Raw genomic sequence first — 24,008 nt, forward strand, 5'->3', positions numbered from 1 at the left:
TCGGTCAGTTGGAATTTGTGAAGTCATAAAAGAAAGAAAAGAAGGTTCCGAACACTTGAAAACTCATTTTTTCCCCATTTCAACCCAGGATATTCTTAGTTAGAAATAAAGCCCATACGATCTCGGGCACGTATAGGCCTTCTTGAGGGTGTAAGCTTTCTTTCATGAAATCTGGGACTACGATAAAGATGACACGATAACATCCATTTGCCTCGGCAGGTGGCTGATTCGCCTTTGCCCTAAACTGTTAGTACTTGGATGGGAAATTTCTAGGGCAATTGGTGGTTGGAGAATTTTGGGAGATGAAGTCCGCGAATCTTAAGTTTCCAAGTTTCAGAAATCTCTAAATATCAGGGCTGGTGGACTTGAAAACATCCTGGAAGAACACAAAGATTTTTTTTTTCCTGTTAAGAAAGATGGCTGGACAGGTCACCAGGATTCAGTCATTTTCCCCTTCCTAAACCTGAGTAAACTGTCCATAATTGGGTAAAATGTGTTTTTTCCCCCTTCGGGTAACAAGGCATGAACACATTACCCACAAGAGGGATATTTTAATTGACTTAAAAGATTGCCAGATTTACTATATTCAAAACTCTTCCAAATTATTCCTATTCACACAGAAATTGATCAATGGATATTTTGTGGAAATGACATGAACATCCTTTTTTTATAATGCAGGTAGTCCTTGAATTATAATTATTCAGCTAGGTTAATGCTAAATGAAGGGAGGGTATGACTGGTCCTTGAAATTTGGTAACTGTTTTGGGTAATGAGGGAAAAAGTTTGGGAAGCACTACCTTAGAAGTTTTCTTTTTTAAAGTGAAAGTTGACAGTTTTGGAAGTCTGATATTGAAGGAATTCAATTTTTTAAACCTTTGTTTTGTTGTTCTTCCAGTCATCATAAATTTTATGGATTTAACTAAATATTTCTATGCCTTCTTAATACAATTATTTCATTCCCAGGTAGACTCAATAATCTATTGTTGCTATGGATTTCCCTTACTTGGATTTTTTTAAAAAAAAAAAAAACCTGAAATGTTAGCCAGGCTGGAGGAACTGACTTTTGGTCGATGAATGAAATATTTCAATTTCAAACAAATGGTGAGTTATCCAAATGTTTTTACTGATGGACAAATAGAAAAGTTTGAAACATATACTTAAGGAATTATACCTTAATGTGTTTAAATTCTGGCTGAATAGAGTCTTCTAAATCTAATTAAATTTCTCAGTAGTCCAGATTTCATCTTGCTGTTCTTGTCTTCTTTTCAGTTTGACTGGTTTAGCCAACAGCTCTTCCTTAGAAATTTTATTTTTTTCTCTCCAAATGTTTACCCCTCAGTGTGACATCTGGTGCAATTGTCATTTGATTTAACATCATTACATATGAGGTAGCTTAGGCTGATAGCAACTAGCTCTAAAGCTACTAATATGTTTCAAGGGCTGGTGAGAATTTCAATATGGGACTCTCCCAATTCTTTTCCAGGATACAGATTTAAAGTTAGTATATCATTGACTATACTAAGACTTTTGTGTTGCAAGTCTTTGAGCACGAAGTGTGTATGCATGTTTGTGTGTGCATACATATGCTTACAACATACAGATTGTTTTATAGGTAGATAATAGCTAGTCATTACAATAATAAAAATTATACACTAATGGAAAGAGAAAAGTGCAGGCAAAAATACATAAGGAAGCTACTTCCAACTTTCATCACAAGTATAAACAAATTTAATAACCCTTCACCCTTGTAACAGTTATCTCTTAATCCCATATTTCATCTCTTATCTATATGCAAATCCAGAAAACATTTTCTGGATTTCTATCCAGAATGAACTTTTCAATCCTGGTATCAGCAAAAAGTCCAAAAAGTTCTAATAGTCTTAATCTTTCATTCAATCAAATATCTTTTTTAACTCATTTGAGATTTTTTTCAAGCTTCTTTTATAGATCCAGTATGAAAACATTTTACAGGTATAAAATGTTTCTTGGTGTATTATTTGTATTTCTCTTTTAATTTTTAAAACTGCAGCCAGTTTCTTTTGTATATCTAGCAAAGCATCCTTTCCAAAATCATTCTCTTGGCCGGACATTGGTAGTATCACGTTCTATACTTCATCTTGTCAGATAAAATTTGTTCTATATGTTATTTAATTTACATCTTTTAGAAATAATCCATTCACAGAAGCTGACACTGTTGCTGACAGTGTTGATATTGTGGTTCTAGTTACATTCTTCATGATCTTTAATATTTCTGGTACTAGTGGTTTGTATCATTCTGTAAATCCCAGTGTTAACTGATATCAGGCTTGTATTTTTCTTCCGCTTGAAATCTTTAGTTCCCTTTAGCACTGTTTCTAAAATCATCACTTACAATTGCCTTGTGTTCTTGCTATTATCCCTCTGTTGATGCAGCCTAGACTGCCTTGGATTTTGGACAGCCCAGGACATTGCTGGCTCATATTTAAGTGGTTTTCCACTCAAACACCTAGTTCCCTCGGAGTTGCTGCTATTGAGCCAGATACTATACATGGGCATTTAGTTTTTCTTACCTAACTTTTCTCACCAGTGAATTGCATTTTGTTGGGACTGTGCCCAGTTTTCAACTCTTGTCAAGATCCTTCTGCATCTTGAGTTTATATTCTAAAGTTTGGCCATTTTCTCCAGCTTGGTGTTGTATGCAAATTTATACATCACCGTATCTAAATTTATGAAAATGTCGCAAGAATACTGGGCCTAAGACAGAACCTTAGGATATTCCACTGCATGCTACATGCAGCATTCCTCCATTTAAATGTAGCTCCATTGAGGATTGTTGAGCATGGTTGATTATCTAGCTGTAAATCCATCTGGTGATGATGCTATGTCTGATATTTTTCTATTTTATATAGAAATGGGTTGTGGTCTACTTTGTCAAATGCTTACTGAAGTCTAAGTAAACTATGTCTACATTATTTCCCTGATCCACTAATTTAGTCACTTTGTCAAAGACCGCAATAAGGTTTTCCTGGCATGATCTGTTTTTAACAAACCCATGTTGACTTCTATAAATGATAATAATAAATCCCCCAAAAACTGAAGCAATACTTGAACACTATCGGCATTGACAAAATCACCATCAGTCAATGGCGAAAGTTAGCTTGGTTTGGAACAGCTTCCATCTTGTGTCTGTATCCTTAATAGTATTAAATAACAAATCTGCCTATCCCAGGACTCAATAGGTGAATAAAATTACCAAATCCCATCTAAGCCCTTGACTGACTATGCAAACCACCATAATAATAATAATGAACCATGATTTGAATAATTGTGACAGCTGTCTGAGAAAAGTTCTAGGGTGCATTCTTCACCTAATGGCTTTATGACACAAGATTTATTTTGACATATTGGTTTGTTCTTCATGCTTGATAATAATTTATTATATTGCAATATATAATTATATATGAAATATCAAATTAATCCAGGAAATTGGGTAATGTTCATATGTCCTAGTTTGAACTTTTTTAAAAAACAACTTCATATTTAAACAAAAATCTGATGTGTAATTATGGCATGTAATTTATAAATGCTGAATAGCGATGCTATATATTGCATGTTATCTTTCTACCAGTTGTATTTTTAAGAGATCATTCACTGCTCTCACTTCTTTACAATTATACTTTTTTGCTTTGTTGTCTAATTCATTTCTTAACTTGGCCTGATTTCTAGAAAAATAGGTCAAGCCAAGCTCAGATGGATTATTATTTGAGCAGACTATGTTTCTATTCAATTTTTTAAAGATACTTACTTCAATCTTTGGCAAATAAAATGCCACCTAGCATAGTGACTTTAGAGTCATGCAGATTGAGGATATCTATTTAATATTGTTAACTTTCATAAAAAAATAATGAAAAATGAAAAATAGAGATCTAGAAATGCTTCAGAAGTTGTGATTGGCATTTAGAAATGCGTTGTTATTTGCAATTCTATAGTTACCGTAATTTGCAAAACCAGGGCTCCTATAGTGACAGTCCATTCTCCCTCTGCCCTTTTCAGGATTTTGGGTGAAGCCATTGCCTGTAACTAGGCAGATCCTTTCTAGCCTTCCAAAGTTTGGGGTCTTGGATGGAGTTTGTCTCTCTGGGTTTTCATGCTCCAAATAATAACTGACACTTGCCACGCACATTTCTCTTCCCTTTTTAATGCAGCCTTTTTGCTCCAGCTTCTTCTTCCACTGCAGCGTTACTCTGGCAGCTTGTCCTGCAGCTACTGAAGAGGTAGGTATTTCCCCAGGCAATAGTTTTTAACATATACACCTCCTTTAACACATACACCTTATATAACTCTTTCTACCAATGGGATTGCTTAACAGCCAGGTCAGCTCATCCATAACAGTCCAGCTATCCTTCAAAAACACATTTAAACTGGGGTGGGGTGGGGTGGGGGCTCTATTTTTTCCTTTACTCCATGTCTGGTTCACACCAGCCAGTCACAACAGGCCTTAACATCTATATGCCTAAACAGAGCTAATCTCTTCTATCTATGCCTTTACAATTGTATAATAATGGATACCACTAATAATCTGTGGGATACTACTAAATTTCTTCCTGTCTCACAAATCTAATGTATCGTAGTTATATATACTGTGAGCCAAATTAAAAAAAGAGGTTCTTTACTGGTTAGAAATACTTTCCTATGAATAATTTAGCATCCCATCTTTGAAGATTATACAGTGTATCTTATAGTGTCTGAGTTGAGGATGTGGCAACTCACAATCTACTGGTATTTCAGAGAATAACGCTCATTAACAGTATAAACAATATATACCTGTTCCATTATGATACCATGGCATTACTTATACCTCTGTAAATTAAAAGATATGTTTCATTAATAGAATCATTAACATAGCTAGCTAGTGAGCATTTTCTTTATTGCTGTTTCAAAATGTAACCAAAATATAGAATAAGGTAGTATAAAATTTGGTACAAATCTAATAGCTTTAATTCTATTGCAGTGAGTTGAAGTAATAAAATAACAGTAATGAGCAAAGATGGCTGTAATCTAAAATGAGACTGACTTAAAATTGGAATTTCTTTTTCAGAGAAAATTTGAGTCTAGTCTATTTTGTGATGCTAGTAACGAACTACAGAGCACAGAAAGAATCTTAAAAATACTCCATTTTGATTAGTGAATGGGTTAGACATTCTAATGTTGAAATGCTTTATCTATCATAGAGTCCTTTTATACCATTCAAAATTTTATTAATTTTTTGCAAAGCATAAAATACAAAAATATAAAGAGAGATGAAGGTAAAATAGGGGAGGAGAAGGAAAAGAGAAAAGTGTAGGGTAGAGTCTTTACAGTTTTGTGGGAAGATTCACATTAGGAATAAAGCAAGAACCATCTGTTTACAATTACAGATTTAAAGGATACCATTTAACATTGTGCATCCAACTCCCTTATCACTAACATCAAAGCCAACAGTCCCAATAGATCACTGAATATTGATCTAGGAAACAGAACCACAATTACTTGATTAATTGGATCAGTTGTTAAACTGCTCTGATTGTTAGGAAATGATGTTCTAATAATCAATCTACCTTCCTATGATTTCCATTTTATGTTTGGAACTCTTATGTAATAGTAATCAGGTTTTGATCTCATGTCACGTTCTTTCAGATAGTTGAAGAACAGGATATCCTGAAAAACATCCAGAATGTTACATATATCTGTCAATTAAGAGATTATCCCTCTTATATTTTGCACTTTGGCTCATAGTGACGTGTGCCTTTTGTTTATTTATACTCAATATATATCAAAAGAAGAATCAGCCTAGCGACTCTACATAGCCACAAATGGACTAAGTTCTGAACATCTTGAATTCTGTTGATCCTTATCCAGCACTGTGAAGATCATATTTCAAGGACTGATCATAAAGTTACTATTTTATCACGGTTGTAGCTGAGTGGTTGCTAAATGAGACCGTTGCTAAATAAGACCTACCTGTAATGATAATTCTTATACTTATATTTACTTAAGATCATAGTTCTGTATTCAGTCTCTTAGGAATATTTGTCAAAGGACAAAAAATCATGTTAAAGATCAATTAGAATGGATGCTGCTTTTTTGTGAACTCTTTTATTTAAGAGCACATTGAATTTTTATGCCAAAGCTTTGGTTGACTGGAATGTTACACATAATTAAACAACATTTTGTATAGAAAAACAATATAACATATACATTCATAAGTGACCAAGACAAACATTGTCCATATTAAAAACCTGTATTTAGAAGATGAATGCAATGAGATCATATATTTGGTATCTTAATGATTAATAATTGCTTATATAATCCCATATAATATGCACAGCAATGCCATGGCAAGCTTTATAAGCAAGTACATGTTTATGGAAAATTACTGAATGAAAGTATTTTTATTCTTATAAAGGCACTGAAACCAGGCCTCTTGCAGTATAAAGGAAAATATTGCCATTCATAAATTACAGAGTTACTGCAAAGACTGAAAATATTTTAACCATTCAATAATTGAACAGGACATAAGGGAAGTCAAAAGACAACTAATATATAGATGTTGACAAACCTGAATATTTTTAAAAAAGCAGAGTTCCAGTTTTGGGATGTCTGATAACACTGATTTTTATCTTTAAACATTGTTCACCAATAGGCATTAATAAAAGATCAATAATATGCCTATTTTCTACATGGGGTTATGCCCATATATTCAATGATGAAACAGTAATTTCATAGAATTGATTTTGTTGCAACTTTTCATTTGAAAACACGACAAATGACAGCATGTACAAACATATAAAATTACAATCATGAATGTAAACAGACCAGCTGTTTCTGCTTTTATAAAGCCCTATTATCCTTCTATAGGACTATACTTTTAAACAGTATTCTGCAGAAACCTATGTGGCAAACTTTTTTTTAAAAAAAAGAGCCTTTGGATAGTATGTAAACAGGAAATAAATTCATAAATAATGCAATCAAATTAATTCATGCCCTATACTAAAGCATAGGTTAGAATAATCTTGCGCAAATTCCAGGTATTGATGTAAACAAAGAAATGTGGTAAATCATGTATATACTGTCCATAACTGACTCCCAAAATGTCTCATATTCAAATAGGAAAAAGTGACATGTACTTCTGCATCAAGACTGAGCAGGCCATCTTAGGCAAGATATTAATTTATGAGTATATGATTTTTTTGGACAGTACCCCTTTATGTAATTATTACTATGAAATCTCATTAGAGGTACCTTGATATAATAGGAAGGATGCGATTCTTCCAGAAGCCATATTTAAACTGAAGCATGGAGAGAGATTACAATCTAAACCTTGCACTTGACAGATGAATGACTAAACGGAATGGAGTCAAGACCAAGATTTTGTTCCCTATACAACTGCTGCTGACAGAGAAAATAATTGGCATAGAGTAAGAATGAGGTTTTAACTTAGTAGTAAGCATGCATGAAATAGAAATAAAATATTTTGCTATGAAATGTAAAGTTCTTCTACATTAGCATTTAAAATATTTTCTTTTTTAATTTGTTTTGGTGGCCCTGACTCTTGTCAAGTTAGAATAAATCTTCAGTGAAGCTGATCTGTGAATTGAAACCAATTTTAACTTTTAACTTTACAATTGTATAATATCATATAGATGCTATTAGTACTTATATGACTCAAAATATGACACATTAGCTTTAGAGTATTAGTTTCTACAGCAGGTTGTTGAATTTTCCTTGCATTTGCCAAGTCTAAGAATCTAAAGTTTTCATCTTAAGTCAAACAACAAGCATGATTACCAGAAATAAAGTTTAAATTGCTAAATTCTAATTTAGGGGTCAATATTCAGAAAAGTAGACATTAACCAGAGCCACGTTAATATTTCTTGGTAATGAAAAAAGGCCTACTGTAAACTTTTAAAAGGCCTATTGTAAATCTATCCCCTTTTATATCTAACAGCCTTTTAAAAATCTTTGTCTTTTCTCCCTTTCTAGCTGTGTCTGCAATACGATACTATTATGCTAGGCTGTTTTGGTTTTGCATTGTGCGCATATTTTAGACAACAATGATGGAAATATTTTGTGCAGTTTTTACATTTAAGATATCAGTACCTTAAAATTACAAGTGTAAACTTTGTTGCTCTTTATATTTTAGAACCGAAGTCACCTTTAACTGAAAATATACAACTTATGCATTCCAGAAGGTTTTTTTTACGTACAATGAAACACACTGTGTGGCAAACGTGATTTCAAAAACTGCCTTTTTCTGTAAGGATTTGTTCATTATAGAAGAGGCAATGAAGTATTCCTTCAAGTTTTGACTGAAGTGGTTAATTCTTTTTCAGAAAGCATTTCACTACTAACATCACACTACTATTATTTAAATTCTTTTTGTCTTCTAATGGTACAGAGTCAAATATCAGGAACTGAAGAGCAAGTGGCATCTGTACAGAAACAAAATACTATTTCAGTCAAATTTTAAGCTGAATTCGTAATGTCTCATTCTAAGTTCAAAATAATTTCTACAAATGAGTTCAAAAATTTTCTATAACACCCAGTCCATTTGAAATTTGCACTGTACTATAAATAATGGTTTAAATTCAGAATGATGCTTTGTATACCATTAAAATACATGTTTATGTTTTGTGAACAAAACTAAATCAGAACTAAAAGTCCTCTTAAGGCTTAAAACTAAGCTCATTGCCAAACCTGACTAGATCAAGAGTTTTCTCACATTTTTCAATTAAATATGTACTTACCCACTTCTTTGAATCACTCGTAAAACTAAAACCTCTGGACATGTGTCACATATCAATTTAAAAATTGATAATCCTTCACTGAAGTTAAAATTATAGCTATGCATAACTTACAGAAATGTTTATAAAATTGGCTTAACATATTGCTTTTAATCTGAACTTGCAAATTTAATGGAAGCCCAAGAAAGGAAAGGGACTGGAAGCAAACTGAACAATTCTGGCAAATGATAGGTAGTAAGAAAGTCAAGACATAAGCCACAAAGTCACACAAAATACTTTCAACGATAGTTAAATCAAGATCTGCAAGATATGGAGAATACTATATCTGGAGCATTTAAACAAGTAAAAAACCCTGAAAATGTGCTGAGCGTCATATTAAACATGATTATTATATAGTACTTTAAAGGGCAACTTTTTTTAGCTTTTTCAAGTCACTAGTGCAAGCAAAACAATGGGTAGTTTAGAAGAATTTCTTGCATGTACAGTATTTTACTTCCATTGGTCAAACTTTTTTTCTATTTGTGTATTAATTGATTAAGCACAATTGTAAACACAGATAGTCCTTGCTTAGTCCTTGCTTAATAACCATTTGTTCAGCGATGGTTCAAAATTACAATGTTTCTGAACAGAGATTTACAACCTGTACAGTTACAACTGTTTCAGTCTGTCATCACATGATTGCAATCTAGGTGCTGGTGACCTGTTCACACTTATGACCAATTGTCAAGTGCTCTGCAATCATGTGATCACCATTTGCAATCTTTCCTGCTGTCTTCCCTAGAATGTTAATGGGAAAGCCTGCAGGGAGGTTCCAAGGACTTCTCCTCTGGTTTCTGAGGCGGGGGGGTGGGGTGTAAATGGTCTATTCCAAAATCCATTTGCAGCATGGGGTGTTTGCTGCCAGCCCCCAGAAATAGAAGGTAATGGGAGTCCATGCCAAAATCCTGCTTGGATAATAGACCATTTTCAGCAAGTTCTTGCAGAAAAGAAAACCCCTTTTTCTCTGCAGGACAATGCAGCATGATATGTCTTCTGATCTTGGCTGCAAATACTCTACAAATACTTATGCCAAAATTCTGCTGAAAGTTTTGGATGGACCTTTTTCAGCCAGCCTCTTTTGACAGCAAGGTAGAATTCCTCCAACAGGCAGTTCTTTTGAGAGGAAAAGAGTTGTCTATTGGAAGGATGCAAGTCCATGTAGAGCACTCTTTGCTCTGTCCACTTAGTGGTCCAGGAGATTGCTTAATGACCACAACCAGGACTGCCAGGATTGCAATTGTTGAGTAGATGTGATGTTTTGCTTAATGATAGTTTCACTTAATGACTGAAGATTGTGATCTCAGTTGTGGCTGCAAGTTGAGAACTACCTTTACTTATATGTCATCAGTTAAAGTCAAAAAGTGTTGTCTACTATGAAACATTTCTCATCTTTTTAATTCAATATTGATCAATAATTTTAATCAGATAAAAAAGAAAATAAGATTTGTACAGATTTCAATTAAGATTAAAATTATATAAATTTGATTGTTATAACAAAAGTATGACCAATTAAAAGCTTACTGATATGAGAACATGTAAACTTAAGCATTACTTACCTGAGGGGCTTCTCTCAACAGATCTCCGCCCTGCATAGTCTTCAAATGTTGTTGGTTGGATTTTAGCAGGGGTATATGTATTTAAAGAAGACTTTCTTTCTGTCACGGAATCAATAAATGATGGAGAACCTAAAAGATTAATGGGGGCAGGATAAGAAGTTCTGTAACAAAACCACATTATTTTTTAGCACTGCTACCAAGGAGAAATTTCCTAACAGTGTGAACAATCAACCAGTGTAATGTCTTGCCTTCAGAAGTTGTGGGTGCCCCATCACTAGAGGCTTTCAAGAAGAGATTGGACAGCCATTTGTCTGAAATGGACTATTCTGCTTAAGCAGGGGATTGGACTAGATAACCTACGAAGTCCCTTCCAACTCTGTTATTCTACTTCTATGTGAACCTTTCGGGAATAAAATGACTCAACCTGACTTTGGGATGCCTCTTCTTTCAGTCCCTTAGATCATGAACCATACCATTGAAATGTTGGATAGATCATCTTTGGAATGGTAGTGGAAGTACACTTTCTGGAATTTCCCGTCATCAGTATGAGTAGCTGGATATTGTTCACTGTTGTATATTTGGGTATAGGTTTACTCTTTTTTTAACTCATTAGATTTATCTCTTGTTCTTTCAGCAGTTCCAGGCTCTATACATTATGTATATTACCTTTTAGTGGGTTTCCATGGAACTGAATCTGTGTCTTCCACTCGTAGTCTACACCTTACACCCGGTATATAGGTAGTCCTTGACTTATGACCATTCATTCAGCGACTGTTCAAAATTGCAATCAAATGGACTTACAACTCATGCCTGAAATTACAGCTGCTACTGGGCCTCTCCAGTTGTGAACAATATTTGAGCACTTGGCAACCCACAGACCACAGGGAAGCATGCAGACCAATCTCCCCCTCATCCTGTCCCACCTGATAACTGCAGTCCTTGGGCCTGCTTCCCACCCTGCTAGGTCCCACACTTTCCATTCCACCTCCCATGGATTGGTCACTCACTTTTTTTTATAGATCTCTGGCAAGCAGCTGCTCTTCCATGGGACCTTTCTATACAGTGGAGGTCATGTGACACCATCCCGGAAGTAGGTGCCATTTTGGAACAGCCACAATTCATTTTAGCCACTGCCAAAATTGCACCCACTTCCAGGCTGATGCCACATGACCTCCACTGTGTAAGGAGGCTGTGTGGCAGAGCAGCTGCTTACTGAAGATCTATGAAAAGATAAATGACTAATCTGTGATGCGAGTAAGGAGCATTGTGAGACCCAGCAGGTTGAGAAGTAGGACCAAGGCCTGCAGTGACCCAGTGAGGTGGGAAAGCAAGTCCAAGGCCTATTAAAAACTCACTGTGGTGGGAAGCAGAGCATGGGGTGCTGCAGGAAGTGGTGAAGGCCTCGGACAGACCATATAAGAACTGGGAAAATGCTGCAATTGGAACAGTGAGAACAGGGATTGGTGTCATTAAGCAAGATGATCATATAGGTGTCTCACTTGACAACCGTCACAACTTGCAACCATAATAGGTAGGCTCCATTACAGTCATAAGTCAAGGACTACCTGTATTACAATATCACATAAGTTAGTACATGGAAAAGTTTGTAAATTCTGCTGGGCCTTCAGGGGTAGGTGAAGCTGATTTAAAAATTAGTCTTGAACAAGCGAATGTTGAGAGGTGGAATAATAAAAGCAACTTAACTTTGGGGATCTTCAGTGTTTGTAGAGGTGGAAATAACTTTTGTTATTATATATTCTAAATGCATAAATCTGACAATTGTATGGTAACGTTGCTAAGCAAGATTCAGTTGAGTGAATCTATCAAATGCTACAGCAAAGGAAAAATAAGTAGTGCATATTTGTTTGGAAACTGCCAGTCATCCACTAAAGGCTTAGCCATCAAAACCTGTTTTTCAACAGGCCTTAGGATGGAATATGTATTACACATTGTTTGGAATCAAGTATTTTAAAATCCATACAAACAAACAAGCAAATTAATACAATTGTAAGGTAGCCCCTTCTGTAATTGGAATTTCATGACCATTTATCTTAGACACTGTTTTGTACCATATCTGTGTCTTAGATTCTGTTCTTCTAAACCTTAGGTATATAAAGAGATATATAAGCAACTCAAAGTGCTAATTCTGAAATTTTAATGAATTGTTTACACGTAGCAATGTATTGCAGTTTGAAAAATAGAACAGATAGTAAATAATTACGAAAGGAAGCTGTAGATGTATTTGGAAAATTTTCACACGAGGTTGAGGCTGTAATTGAGGCAAGAAATTCATCCACTTGCTTTAAAGACAAGGAGTTATGGAGAGTTTCTAGAGGACAAATTGAAGGCACCATGGAATATAATTCAAAGCCTAAAAAAGAAAAAGAAAAACTCACAGATTTTCACCATAAAAGCCCAGAAGCACTGAATTATTTTTTGGATAGCAACGTGATCCACAGAACTTTAAAGCTACAATAGAGAAAAACAAGAACCCTAGGCCATGTGTAATGAAATACTTTTCAACACAGCAAACTTCTGATTTTGACAAATCTTTGTTCTCATCAAAAATAGTTCCAAAATTTTGCCTGATTTTACAATGTAAATTTTCAGAGATAGTACATGTCAAACATGAGAATAAAGAATAGCCAAAAATCACTCTGGCTCTCACTCAAATATATAAATATATATATAAATACATTGAATATAAATACAATCACCACTTCACAAACTAAAATAATACTTAGACCAAATAACCAGTGGTTATTTCACATGAAGCTCATAATTCTATATAAACTTAACAGAACATGCATATTTAAATTAGACAGTAGTTTAACCATCACTTACACAGCTGTAATTACAATCACATATATATGCATTTTAGCAGAAGCCCTATTTAAGAATTAGTTAAGTTAATGTTGCAATATATGCTAAGATTATTTCTATAACCAATGAAACTGTGTTTCCCACCTAAATAGGAAAATAATTTGGAAGATTTTAAAGTATACAATTCTGAATTAAAATTTAAGAAACTCCTTTCATAAAACATCAACATGCAAGATATTTAATAACATATTAAAATAATACCTGCCTCATTAATTATACAAAAAAATTAGGCAAAACTACAGGTATTCTAGTATTCGAGTATTAGGGTAAGAAAACTTAACCAAACAAATATATATTTGATTGTGTGGGTATGTATACATACAGACATATATGAGAGATTTGAAGGAGTTTCATGAACTGATTGTGACAGTGCCCCACAAAATGATGTCCATATATTATATTGTTTAAAGAACAAAATTATTTCATTCAATTTAGATTGCCAAATTATTTTCAAGGCATTTTATTTCAAAAACAGGATTGTAACTGAAGTAGTTCTTCAAGGACACATTTAAAATGTAATATTAATTTTAACTCACAATCTCTCAATGATTTCAATACCACTTTAGTCTCCTTAATTTTTTTAAACCTATAATGTTTCATATGTAAAGTAATATTTATTACGGATATTTGGGCAGTTGTTTTAATCATAGCAATTAAGTTTCTAGGTATAATTCAAATTAATTGTGTTTAACGCTTGGTAAAATAAATTACAACAGTATACATGCAGGCAAGCGCAAACCCTTTCTTTGCATTACAGTAAATTCCACAAGAACTGCAGCTTTTCTTTACCAGAGAAAAATCTATAAGCACAACTCCAGGATTACAAGAAGAAATATAATAACTATTTTTTGACTTAAAGAGTTCATGCCTATCCAAATGCTTAGATATCAGTACCTTGGAAAAATGTATAGGAAAATTGTATTAAAATTAGTGTCTCTCCTTGGCTATACAGTGGGGACTAAGTAGTCACACATACACTCAACCTTTAGCAGTTCTATTATCTAATTATCAAATGCTTTTAGATATTTCCTAAGAGGCTGATTCGGTGGAAAGGAAAAAAGAAAACTTCCTTCTTAAGTTAATATTTTTAAAACAAGCCCAGCTTTAATTAAACAATAGTTCTAGGGTAATTTTTATTGCAATACATATTTATATCTCAACATGGAAGACAATGAAAGAGTTAGCGCAGCAACAGAAAGCCAGCCTGCCATCTTACATTTGAAAGCTATAAAGACATACCACTGGAGCCTAGAAATTCCTCAGAGGAAACCGACCAGCACCTATAGAGGTCTGGATGCTCTGCATAGAGGCCCAGAAAATAAGGTAAAGCACTGTCAGTAGGTACTGATTTCACCATATTTCTTGTACTCAAGATGAGAAAAGGGGAAAGACTGAAAAAAGGTTAGGGTTACCAAAGGAGGGGGGGAGGGAGGGGGAGAGAGAGAGAGAGAGAGAGAGGAGAGGCTCCAATGAAAAGGTGAGGAAAGACAATAAACCACGCTCTGTCCCTAAGAGTCCCAACCAATATATTGGAGATTATCTTTAAGGTTCAAATAAATACCTAAAGCATGCAATAAATTATTAAAGATACTAAGAAACATTAAATATATCAGAGAAAGCTCTGTAATGTAGTTGTGCATAATATACAAAGTATATTAAGAACATAAATTAGATGAAATGTATTTAGCTATTAAACAGAATTTTCTTTATTATGCAAGTATGTAATAATTAACATTAAAAACCCAAATTGGTTGCTTTGCATTGCTGCACTAAGCTGCTTTCTCTTTTTAGATAGTTTAATTTTAAGAGTTCAAACATATTTTTAAATTTCCCAATTCATACAGTATTTATAATATATGAAAACTGTCTTTACAAATATTTTCATAACTAAAGTTGACCTGTTATAGGTAGTCCTTGCTTTCTCACTGTTATTTAACAACCATTTGAAGTTATGATGGACTCAAAAACTGTCCGCAAATTACTATTGCTGCACCACCCTATGGTCACATGATCACAGTTCAGGTGCTTGACAATTTACAACCTGGTGCACTAACCTATGGTCATATGATCATGTTTTACAACCTTTTTTTGCCATTTTCTGGCAAAAAATACCCATTGGATAAGCTTGGAGTTAAAACATGTGATTTGCTTAACAACCATTTAATTTGTTTAACAACCACAGTGACTCACTTAACAATCATTGTAAAAAGTCATAAAATCAAGTCCAGTCACATAGTGATTCAACTTCTGACCACAATGAATTATGACCAAAATTCCGGGCTCAACTGTGATCATAAGTCAAGTACTTCTTGCATTTTTTAGATTGTTTCTAATAATCAAATGTATCAAAGAGTTAACTATAGTTCTGTAACTTCAGTAAAAGCCCACATTTCTTTTTACTTATTAATGTTTCTTACTTAATAGTACTGGAAAGTTCTGAATTAAGAATTGAGGGCAGCATTATTATTGTGGGGCAGTCAGTTCAGTTTCTGTAATAAAAGGATTGACTGGCGAAGTTTGTGCAAAATGTTTCATATGGGAACAGAAAAAGGGTGTTTTTCTCCAACATTTAATTTCAACAACAACAAAAGCAGTTTTGAATTGGTTCAATCTTCAAGGGAATGCAGCTATATATTGATTAAATAAAATCTGGTTCCATCATAATGGGAAAAAGATTGAAATAAAGGAAACAACTTGTGTTATTGTTAGTATAGTGTACTGTTTTAACTTTTATTTTAATGCAATTCAGTTTCAAGAAAGATGATTGATAGATTTCATTTTAAATGACAATTTAATTAACAGAGTGCTCTTATCAATAGCTAATGAAATTAAAGAAACAGTACCCCAAGTTTAAAGGCAGTGTAGCTTGGGGTGCTGGAGACAAAAAGAAGTAGAAAATGACTTTTCTTTTTTGCCTTCTGCAATTCCCAACACAATTTGATGGTTGCTATTGGAAACAAAATGCTTAAGAAAATGCACTTTGACCTGATTTAGCAAGACATTTTTAATGCTGCAGTACAAAGGTTCAGGATGAAAATATCTAATGCAGCAAGAAGGCAAGGAATATTATGAAGAGAGTCCAAGGAACTTTAAGACCAGAATTTTTTTTTTAAAAAAATTAGTTTTAAAATGTATTCATTGTGTCAGTCATTTGGATGAATGTGTATAATTAGATTTGAATTATTCTTTCATATTATTTCCCCAAAAGATTTGATGTGTGAATTTAAAAAAATGTAATTAATATATGAAAAGGGATTAATCAATTGCCATACCTAATAATTGGACAAATGTATATGTGCTTAAGATGGAGTATAGAAAGAAAGTGGGATAATAATATCCATCCCATTTTTGAGGGGGATGAAGCAAGGGAATATTTTTTTTAAATAAAAGCAAAACATACCATTGGTTGGGTGTCGAGCAAATGTGATAGAAAACCTTTTAACAGCAGAACCACGTGTGGTGTCTGAGAAAGAGAAAAACAGGTACCTGAAATTCAAACCAGCTACCAGAAGAGGGACATTTCAAGAAAAGACAGGAAGGTGGGAAGAAGGGAAATAAAAAAAAGGTTAGAATTAAGTGGCATGCAAAAGGTATTGGAAAAAGTGCACAGGCCAAATAGATTTAAAAATAACCTTTGCTTGATACTACGTAGGATTATAATGGAGTGCATGGACTTAAAGGAGTAACTGCAAATTTGATGCACGAAACGATGCATGCTTGGCACTTAATGTTCAGGTAGTGACAGCAGAAAAAAAGGTGTATGTGTTTTTTATTCTCAAACATGTTAGAAAAATTGCAATATCATTCTAAATTTGGTGCTGTCATTTCCATTAACTGTCCAAAGCCTAAACTATAATTTAAAACATCTATATTTTTTGTTTCATTCCTAACCAATTTCAGAATTTCCAAAATATATTTTTCAAAAAACTTTTGAAGTCATACTTCAAAATGTTAATATTTTGTACGGATTGTATTTCTTAAATCTTTTATTCAGAAGATGATATGTTACACAAGAATTGAAAAAACATTAACCTCAACCTAATGCTGAAAAGATAGGCAGTAAGATTCACTGTATTTAATAGTGACAAATAATAACCTAGCCTTCTTCTCAGTCAAAAGATTTAGGCCTTTTTAAAGTGTTCCTTAGTATGCAATATAATGGGCATGTGTAAATGTAAATGCATGTGCGAAAGTGTGCACATACCATCTATGCAGCCAGAAGTAGTCAGCTTTTTACGATGAGTACGAGCATAATCCTGTAGATTGGGTGCACTTGAAGACCCCCCGAGCACCGAGGTGCTAAACAGGCTCGCACAGTGAGACCCTGATGGGAGTTAGAGAAAATACATACAAAAACCAGGTGTTCTTCTATTCACATTGGGATGCATGCAGCATGCAAGCATTTTGCTCTTACCACACAAAAGGCACCTTGTGGCATTGCTTTGGATAGATTTACATTATGCTTGTAGCATCTTTACAGTAATTTCCAATAATAATTTGTGTTTAAAGTTATTTTTTACCAAAGATAAAATTGTCCTTAAATGAAGGATAAACAAACTTGGCAAAGGAAAAAGGAGGCAGTGTAAAATAAAAAAGAGTGGAATTATAAAGGTTAGATTTCAGAAATTGTACTTGAACTGGGAAAAAAAATGAAGATAGAATTCTAGATACAGCAGAACTGAACATATATGCAAATTTTCCTGGAATTCTTGAGTATTTCTCAAACAATCTGCTTGTGGCTACATCCATTTGGGTCTTTGGTAGATGGATCCCATGAAATAAGCCCAGTAGCTAAATTCACTCTATTTGAATTAAAATATATAACTTTCAAATTAATAATGAAATTGTATGAACAACTGTGTTTTTACTAATAACTAAAAATCTGACTTATAAAAAGTAATATTAATATACATTTACAAGATTATTTTTCTGTGATATATCTATCACTATCTAATTCACATTTAAAAGTTATAAAAAAGGTAGATGCAATTTTTTTTTCAACTATTGATAAAATGTGTTTCTCAGTGGAACTTGTAACAGGATAAATTTCCTATTTGAAAGCTGGTTTATATAATTTTAACCATATGCTCCTAACTGCAAGGAATTGCAGTAGCTATTAATGACCTAACAAAAAGCAAAACATTACTAGCACCTGTGATGATGAAACTCATCCAATGTAAATGATGTAGTAAAAATGTTGAAGCAAAGTTATACCTTCAGTTATGCACATAAGTAGATCAGATTTTTTTCATACTGACAATGTGATATAGCATAGAAACGAAGACTGAAAATTAGAAAAAGTAAATTACAAAAACCAAGAGCACCTGTTATATATGCTTTTTTTCTAAGGAAACTTCTGATATGATTAATACCAAATAAAGGCTGTATTGAAGGAGTATAGAATTTAGCAGAGAAATACAGAAATTTTTAACAGTTTATGTGTCAAGTTATTTGGCAATATTTATAATTTTGTATGTTCTGAAAACGTTATACAAACTGAATCATCTATATCTAACAACACAAATCACTAACAATGTATTATTTACCAATATTAGGTTGCAGAAAGTGAATGCTGACCCTGAAAACCCTCTACATTTTCTCTGTTAGAAGACCAGCTCCACTGAGCTGGTTCTCATTCCCATTCAAAAGAGTGTATAAAAAGAATTTTAGCCTTGAAAACAGGTAACTTGTGATGACTTTTTCCTCTCTTCCTTCATCAACCCTTTTTGGTTTGTGAATTTTTTTACTATAAACCTGTAAAGCACGAATGGTTTTGCTGGTTTCTGATTTTATTGCAATCTACCCTGGAAATCATTTTAGCAGAAGAAGGCAATAATGCTTTCAATAATTTTGATAATACAGTAAAGTATGATTTAATAAAGTATCCTTTTGCAGTACTATTTAGAAAACAGTATCTGGATTAAAATAAAATGTGCTATAAGACAGCGGTTATAATAGCTATCTATGTTTATACACTGAAAGCTGTAGTTGATGGAATTTGGGGTAGTGCAAAGAACTTTTACTATTGTTTTAAAAGAAAAAGGAAGATAGCAAATAAGAAAAAAAAAGGAATGGCTTGATTTTCAAGAGCGTCTTAATTGGTACAAAGGAATATCATCCCAGTAATCTTAGTTTGTTTTTAGTGTTGATCCAATAATCAGTTGGTGTTAAAATTCTGTGATGCCAAACTGCAGATCTACAAGGTTATCAGAACAATATTAAAACCAGGGTATTTCCATTTCAAAGAATCAGGATTGTATTAGATGTACATACCTATGCTACTGGTCTTTTGTTCCACAATTGTTCTTGGAGGTCGAAAAAGACTATTATTTTCTGATGGTGCCTGGATATAAGAGAGAGATAAATAAGGAAAGCAGTCTAATCGTCTGGTTGAATCCATTAAACTTGAAACAGCCTCCTGCTAAGACAGACAAGTATTAAAAAGCCATACAATGAGTTAGTAGAAATACCAACATAATATGAAAGATCATGCAATTATTGCTGAAGGGGTTCCATTTCACTCATGAGATCCTTGCAATGAAGTGGTGCAAGCAGGCATTCATGATAAAACAGGACAGACACCAAGAAAATTATGAAGACATATATAACTGTATCGTTTTAGTTTAGTTTACCAAATGAATACTCCTAAACTGCGCCTGTATTGGAAGGGGAAAAAAAAGAGGAAATACAGACAGGCTGATGAAGTCACCATACAATTACTGAACCATATGCAGCCCTACCAGAATGAGTTTCTGATGTTCAAAATTAACACTTGTTCTCTATGTCAAAATATTTTAAAAAGTCAAGATCAAACAGAAACAATGTAATTTCTAGAGAAAAGTTTTCACAACAGAACACCATCCATTGTTTAGCATAAACAATGTAACTGCTTTAAGGTATTAGCCTTTTGACTAACATATTTAAACAAATGTACAATGTTATATTCATTTTCCCATTTCAGCACATTTTACATGACAATGGGTGAAGTACTGTGGGAAGAATGAGGAGGAAAAGGAGGAGGAGGAGAGAGGGGAAGGGAAAAAAAGTATATCCAGTTAAGGCATGGAGAAAATAATGATTAGTACTAATGATTTTTTTTTCCTGCACAGTTAATGGCAACTGAAAATATTATCTCTTTCTAACCCCAAATATAGCTTAATCCAATTATTTCCTATGTCAGCAAAAAAAAAAAAAAAAGATTTGCTTGCCACTGAATTAGATGCTGCTGCTTTTATTTCTTTAAGAAAAAAGCCTTTAAGGACAGCTAAAACAGAACTTAGGTCTGTTTCATTAGGGTACAACCCATAACAATCCATATAGTGCTGAAAGCAACTAATTCTATAACTAAATACATTAAGTGAAAATTGTGTAGGAAAAAAACATACAAAAATAAGACATGCACTTGCTTTTTTCCCCCCAGGCATTTTTGGAAGTAATTATTATTTTTAAAATCATATTTTAATGACAGGTGAAGTAATTTACTTTGAACAAAATCCAGAACAAGGGATTAGATGTCCTTAAAGACAATTGGTTCCTGCTTGGAATGCACAGTAATGTTTAATGAAGTAAAGTTTAAAAACCTGTTGCCATGAGCCAAAAATACTGGATGTGAAAGCCAATGATTTAGGGGAGACAGGGGAAGAAGTGATTTGTTCCCCTGATCTGCGTCTTCGACGCCCAGTACCCACACCACTGGTATAATGCAGCCACTCTGGGCTAGACACACTCAGGGGGCTCTCTTCCTGGAAATGAGAAAGGGGGCAAAAAAACAGCAAAGCATGCAACGTTAGAGTCAGAGCTAAATGGTAAGAAAATAAAATATAGTTCTAAATAGCTCGATTCTAACCAATCAAAACCCACCAGCAACTGCAACTATTCAGCTACCGGTTTTGCTATAGGTACAGTACACGTCAGCAATATTAATGGTGATTTTTAAATTCTACACGGAAATGAATAAAATTTTGTGTGTGTGGTGTTTATATTTCAAACACAAACGTAATACTTGTAAACGTACACATTCATACATTTTTGCTGCATTTGTATCATTAATGTAATGTTCTTATGAAATAAAATTAAAAACTCTTTAGAAATTATATAGCTGAACTTTGATAGCAGTAGCAGATAATTTCTTAATGTGGAAGATATATTTCACTAACTTTGTCTAATGTCAGTGAAAGTTAGCCACGTTGATTGCCTGGTTAAGCTTCATTCTTCCTTTAGTTCTGAGATAAGTGAACCAAACCAGTCACCAGTAAATAAACTTCCACATCAACAAAGCTCAATACACATAAATCTCAATACAGTATACCATTTGAAAGATATTAAGTAACTTAATACCAAGATAAAGTTCACAAGGAATAATTTAAAAAAAATAACAATTTTTGTTTATAAATGACAAAATGACAGATAATTTATGCGGATATACAATGGCAGAAACTTAATATCAGCATCTAAAGAGAAAGTGAATAAAATAATTTTATTATCAAATTATTTTTTGTAACCAAAATCTTTTATTTTAAATGACAATTTTCAGTATTTCTTTTTGAAATGAAAAGAATTTGATCAATGTTCCATTAAATACACTGCTTAAAAAAATAAAGGGAACACTTAAACAACACAATGTAACTCCAAGTCAATCACACTTCTGTGAAATCAAACTGTCCACTTTGGACAATCAATTTCGCATGCTGTTGTGCAAATGGAACAGACAACAGGTGGAAAGCATAGGCAGTTAGCAAGACATCCCAAATAAAGGAGTGGTTCTGCAGGTGGTGACCACAGACCACTTCTCAGTTCCTATGCTTTCTGGCTGATGGTTTGGTCACTTTTGAATGCTGGCGGTGCTTTCACTCTAGTGGTAGCATGAGACGGAGTCTACAACCCACACAAGTGGCTCAGGTAGTGCAGCTCATCCAGGATGGCACATCAATGCGAGCTGTGGCAAGTAGGTTTGCTGTGCCTGTCAGCGTAGTGTCCAGAGCATGGAGGCGCTACCAGGAGACAGGCCAATACATCAGGAGACATGGAGGAGGCCGTAGGAGGGCAACAGCCCAGCATCAGGACCACTACCTCCACTTTTGTGCAAGGAGGGACAGGAAGAGCACTGCCAGAGCCCTGCAAAATGACCTCCAGCGGACCACAAATGTGCATGTGGCTGCTCAAATGGTCAGAAACAGACTCCATGAGGGTGGATTGAGGGCCCAACGTCCACAGGTGGGGGTTGTGCTTACAGCCCAACACCGTGCAGGACGTTTGGCAGTTGCCGGAGAACACCAAGATTGGCAAATTTGCCACTGGCGCACTGTGCTCTTCACAGATGAAAGCAGGTTCACACTGAGCACTTGTGACAGACGTGACAGGGTCTGGAGACACCGTGGAGAATGTTGCTGCCTGCAACATCTTCCAGCATGACCAGTTTGGCAGTGGGTCAGTAATGGTGTGGGGTGGCATTTCTTTAGGGGGCCACACAGCCCTCCATGTGCTCGCCAGAGGTAGCCTGATTGCCATTAGGTACCGAGATGAGATCCTCAGACCCCTTGTGAGACCATATGCTGGTGCGGTTGGCCCTGGGTTCCTCCTAATGCAAGACAATGCTAGATCTCATGTGGCTGGAGTGTGTCAGCAGCTCCTGCAAGACGAAGGCATTGATGCTATGGACTGGCCCGCCCATTCCCTAGACCTGAATCCAATTGAGCACTTCTCATCCAATTGAGCGGGACATCCTGTCTCGCTCCATCCACCAATGCCACGTTGCACCACATCTGTCCAGAAGTTGGGGGATGCTTTAGTCCAGGTGTGGGAGGAGATCCCTCAGGAGACCATCCGCCACCTCATCAGGAGCATGCCCAGGCATTGTAGGGAGGTCATACAGGCACATGGAGGCCACACACACTACTAAGCCTCATTTTGACTTGTTTTAAGGACATTACATCAAAGTTGGATCAGCCTGTAGTGTTTTTTTCCATTTTAATTTTGAGTGTAACTCCAAATCCAGACCTCCATGGGTTGCTAAATTTGATTTCCATTGATAATTTTTGTGGGATTTTATTGTCAGCTCATTCAACTATATAATGAACGAAGTATTCAATAAGAATATTTCATTCATTCAGATATAGGATGTCTTATTTCTGTGTTCCCTTTATTTTTGTGAGCAGTGTATATACAATACAGCGTAACAATATTTTCAAGCTTCCCACATTTACATTTCAAATAACTACGTTCAGTAAATTAAGATTTTAATTGGTATAGAACTAATAGAACTCACATGTATAAATCAAAAGCTAGAGAGGATAGGTATAATACTGTTATAGCAGATCTTTTTGCATCCTGAAAGAAAGCATGTTTCAAAAATATTCGTATGTCATTAAAAATTATAAGCTGTTGAAATTTAATAAAAGTATTTATGCTATTACAGTAATACATTTTTCCATTATTGTGACAAATGTTACAGAAATATAGTAAAGGAAGGACAAATTACAAAATTTGCTTTCAACAGACCAGCTAACTCAGAAGCGTTCTTGTGTCAATTCAGTGCAAGAGTTCAAAATAACAGTGGAAGTGGAAGGGTTCAAAATAACAAGATATACATTATGTACAGCAATTGTTGGGAAATAGAAGTTTATGTCACAAGATTTCACATTAAGTGGCCTGTGAATCCTGATCTCCTGGAGCTAACATTGAATTCTCCATTGACAGAAGGAGGAGATCCTACAGTAAGGATTAGGAGATGTCTGCAGCAACTGGCTCTAAAATGGATGTGTGCAATGTG

The 24,008-nt window shown here is 34.5% G+C and overlaps 1 protein-coding gene and 1 long non-coding RNA gene across 20 annotated transcripts in view; one reads left to right on the top strand and one right to left on the bottom strand.

Moving 5' to 3' along the window:
• LOC148127357 (uncharacterized) overlaps positions 1 to 24,008 on the top strand; it is an 826,567-nt gene that overhangs the window by 626,731 nt on the left and 175,828 nt on the right. The window lies entirely within an intron of this gene.
• The window catches only part of PPIP5K2 (diphosphoinositol pentakisphosphate kinase 2), a 60,548-nt gene continuing 43,473 nt past the window's right edge, over positions 6,934 to 24,008 (bottom strand). For 3 of the 19 annotated variants that reach the window (XM_087927004.1, XM_026719495.2, XM_087927003.1), the window contains exons 25-28: positions 19,514 to 19,583; positions 12,579 to 12,728; positions 10,358 to 10,486; positions 6,934 to 8,450 (exon numbers count right to left, since the gene is read on the bottom strand). In XM_087927004.1, coding sequence (XP_087783130.1) covers positions 8,419 to 8,450; positions 10,358 to 10,486; positions 12,579 to 12,728; positions 19,514 to 19,583 — 381 coding nt within the window. In that variant the 3' untranslated portion in view covers positions 6,934 to 8,418. Of the gene's footprint in view, positions 8,451 to 10,357; positions 10,487 to 12,578; positions 12,729 to 14,479; positions 14,632 to 16,640; positions 16,743 to 17,444; positions 17,565 to 19,513; positions 19,584 to 20,820; positions 20,983 to 24,008 lie in introns of those variants that run through there. The other 16 variants (XM_087926992.1, XM_087926991.1, XM_087926993.1 and 13 more) reach the window with 15 other exon arrangements.

The sequence above is a fragment of the Pseudonaja textilis genome, chromosome 2 (assembly GCF_049901715.1).
Source record: "Pseudonaja textilis isolate UNSWEBS1 chromosome 2, rPseTex1.2, whole genome shotgun sequence".
NCBI classification, from domain to species: domain Eukaryota; kingdom Metazoa; phylum Chordata; class Lepidosauria; order Squamata; family Elapidae; genus Pseudonaja; species Pseudonaja textilis.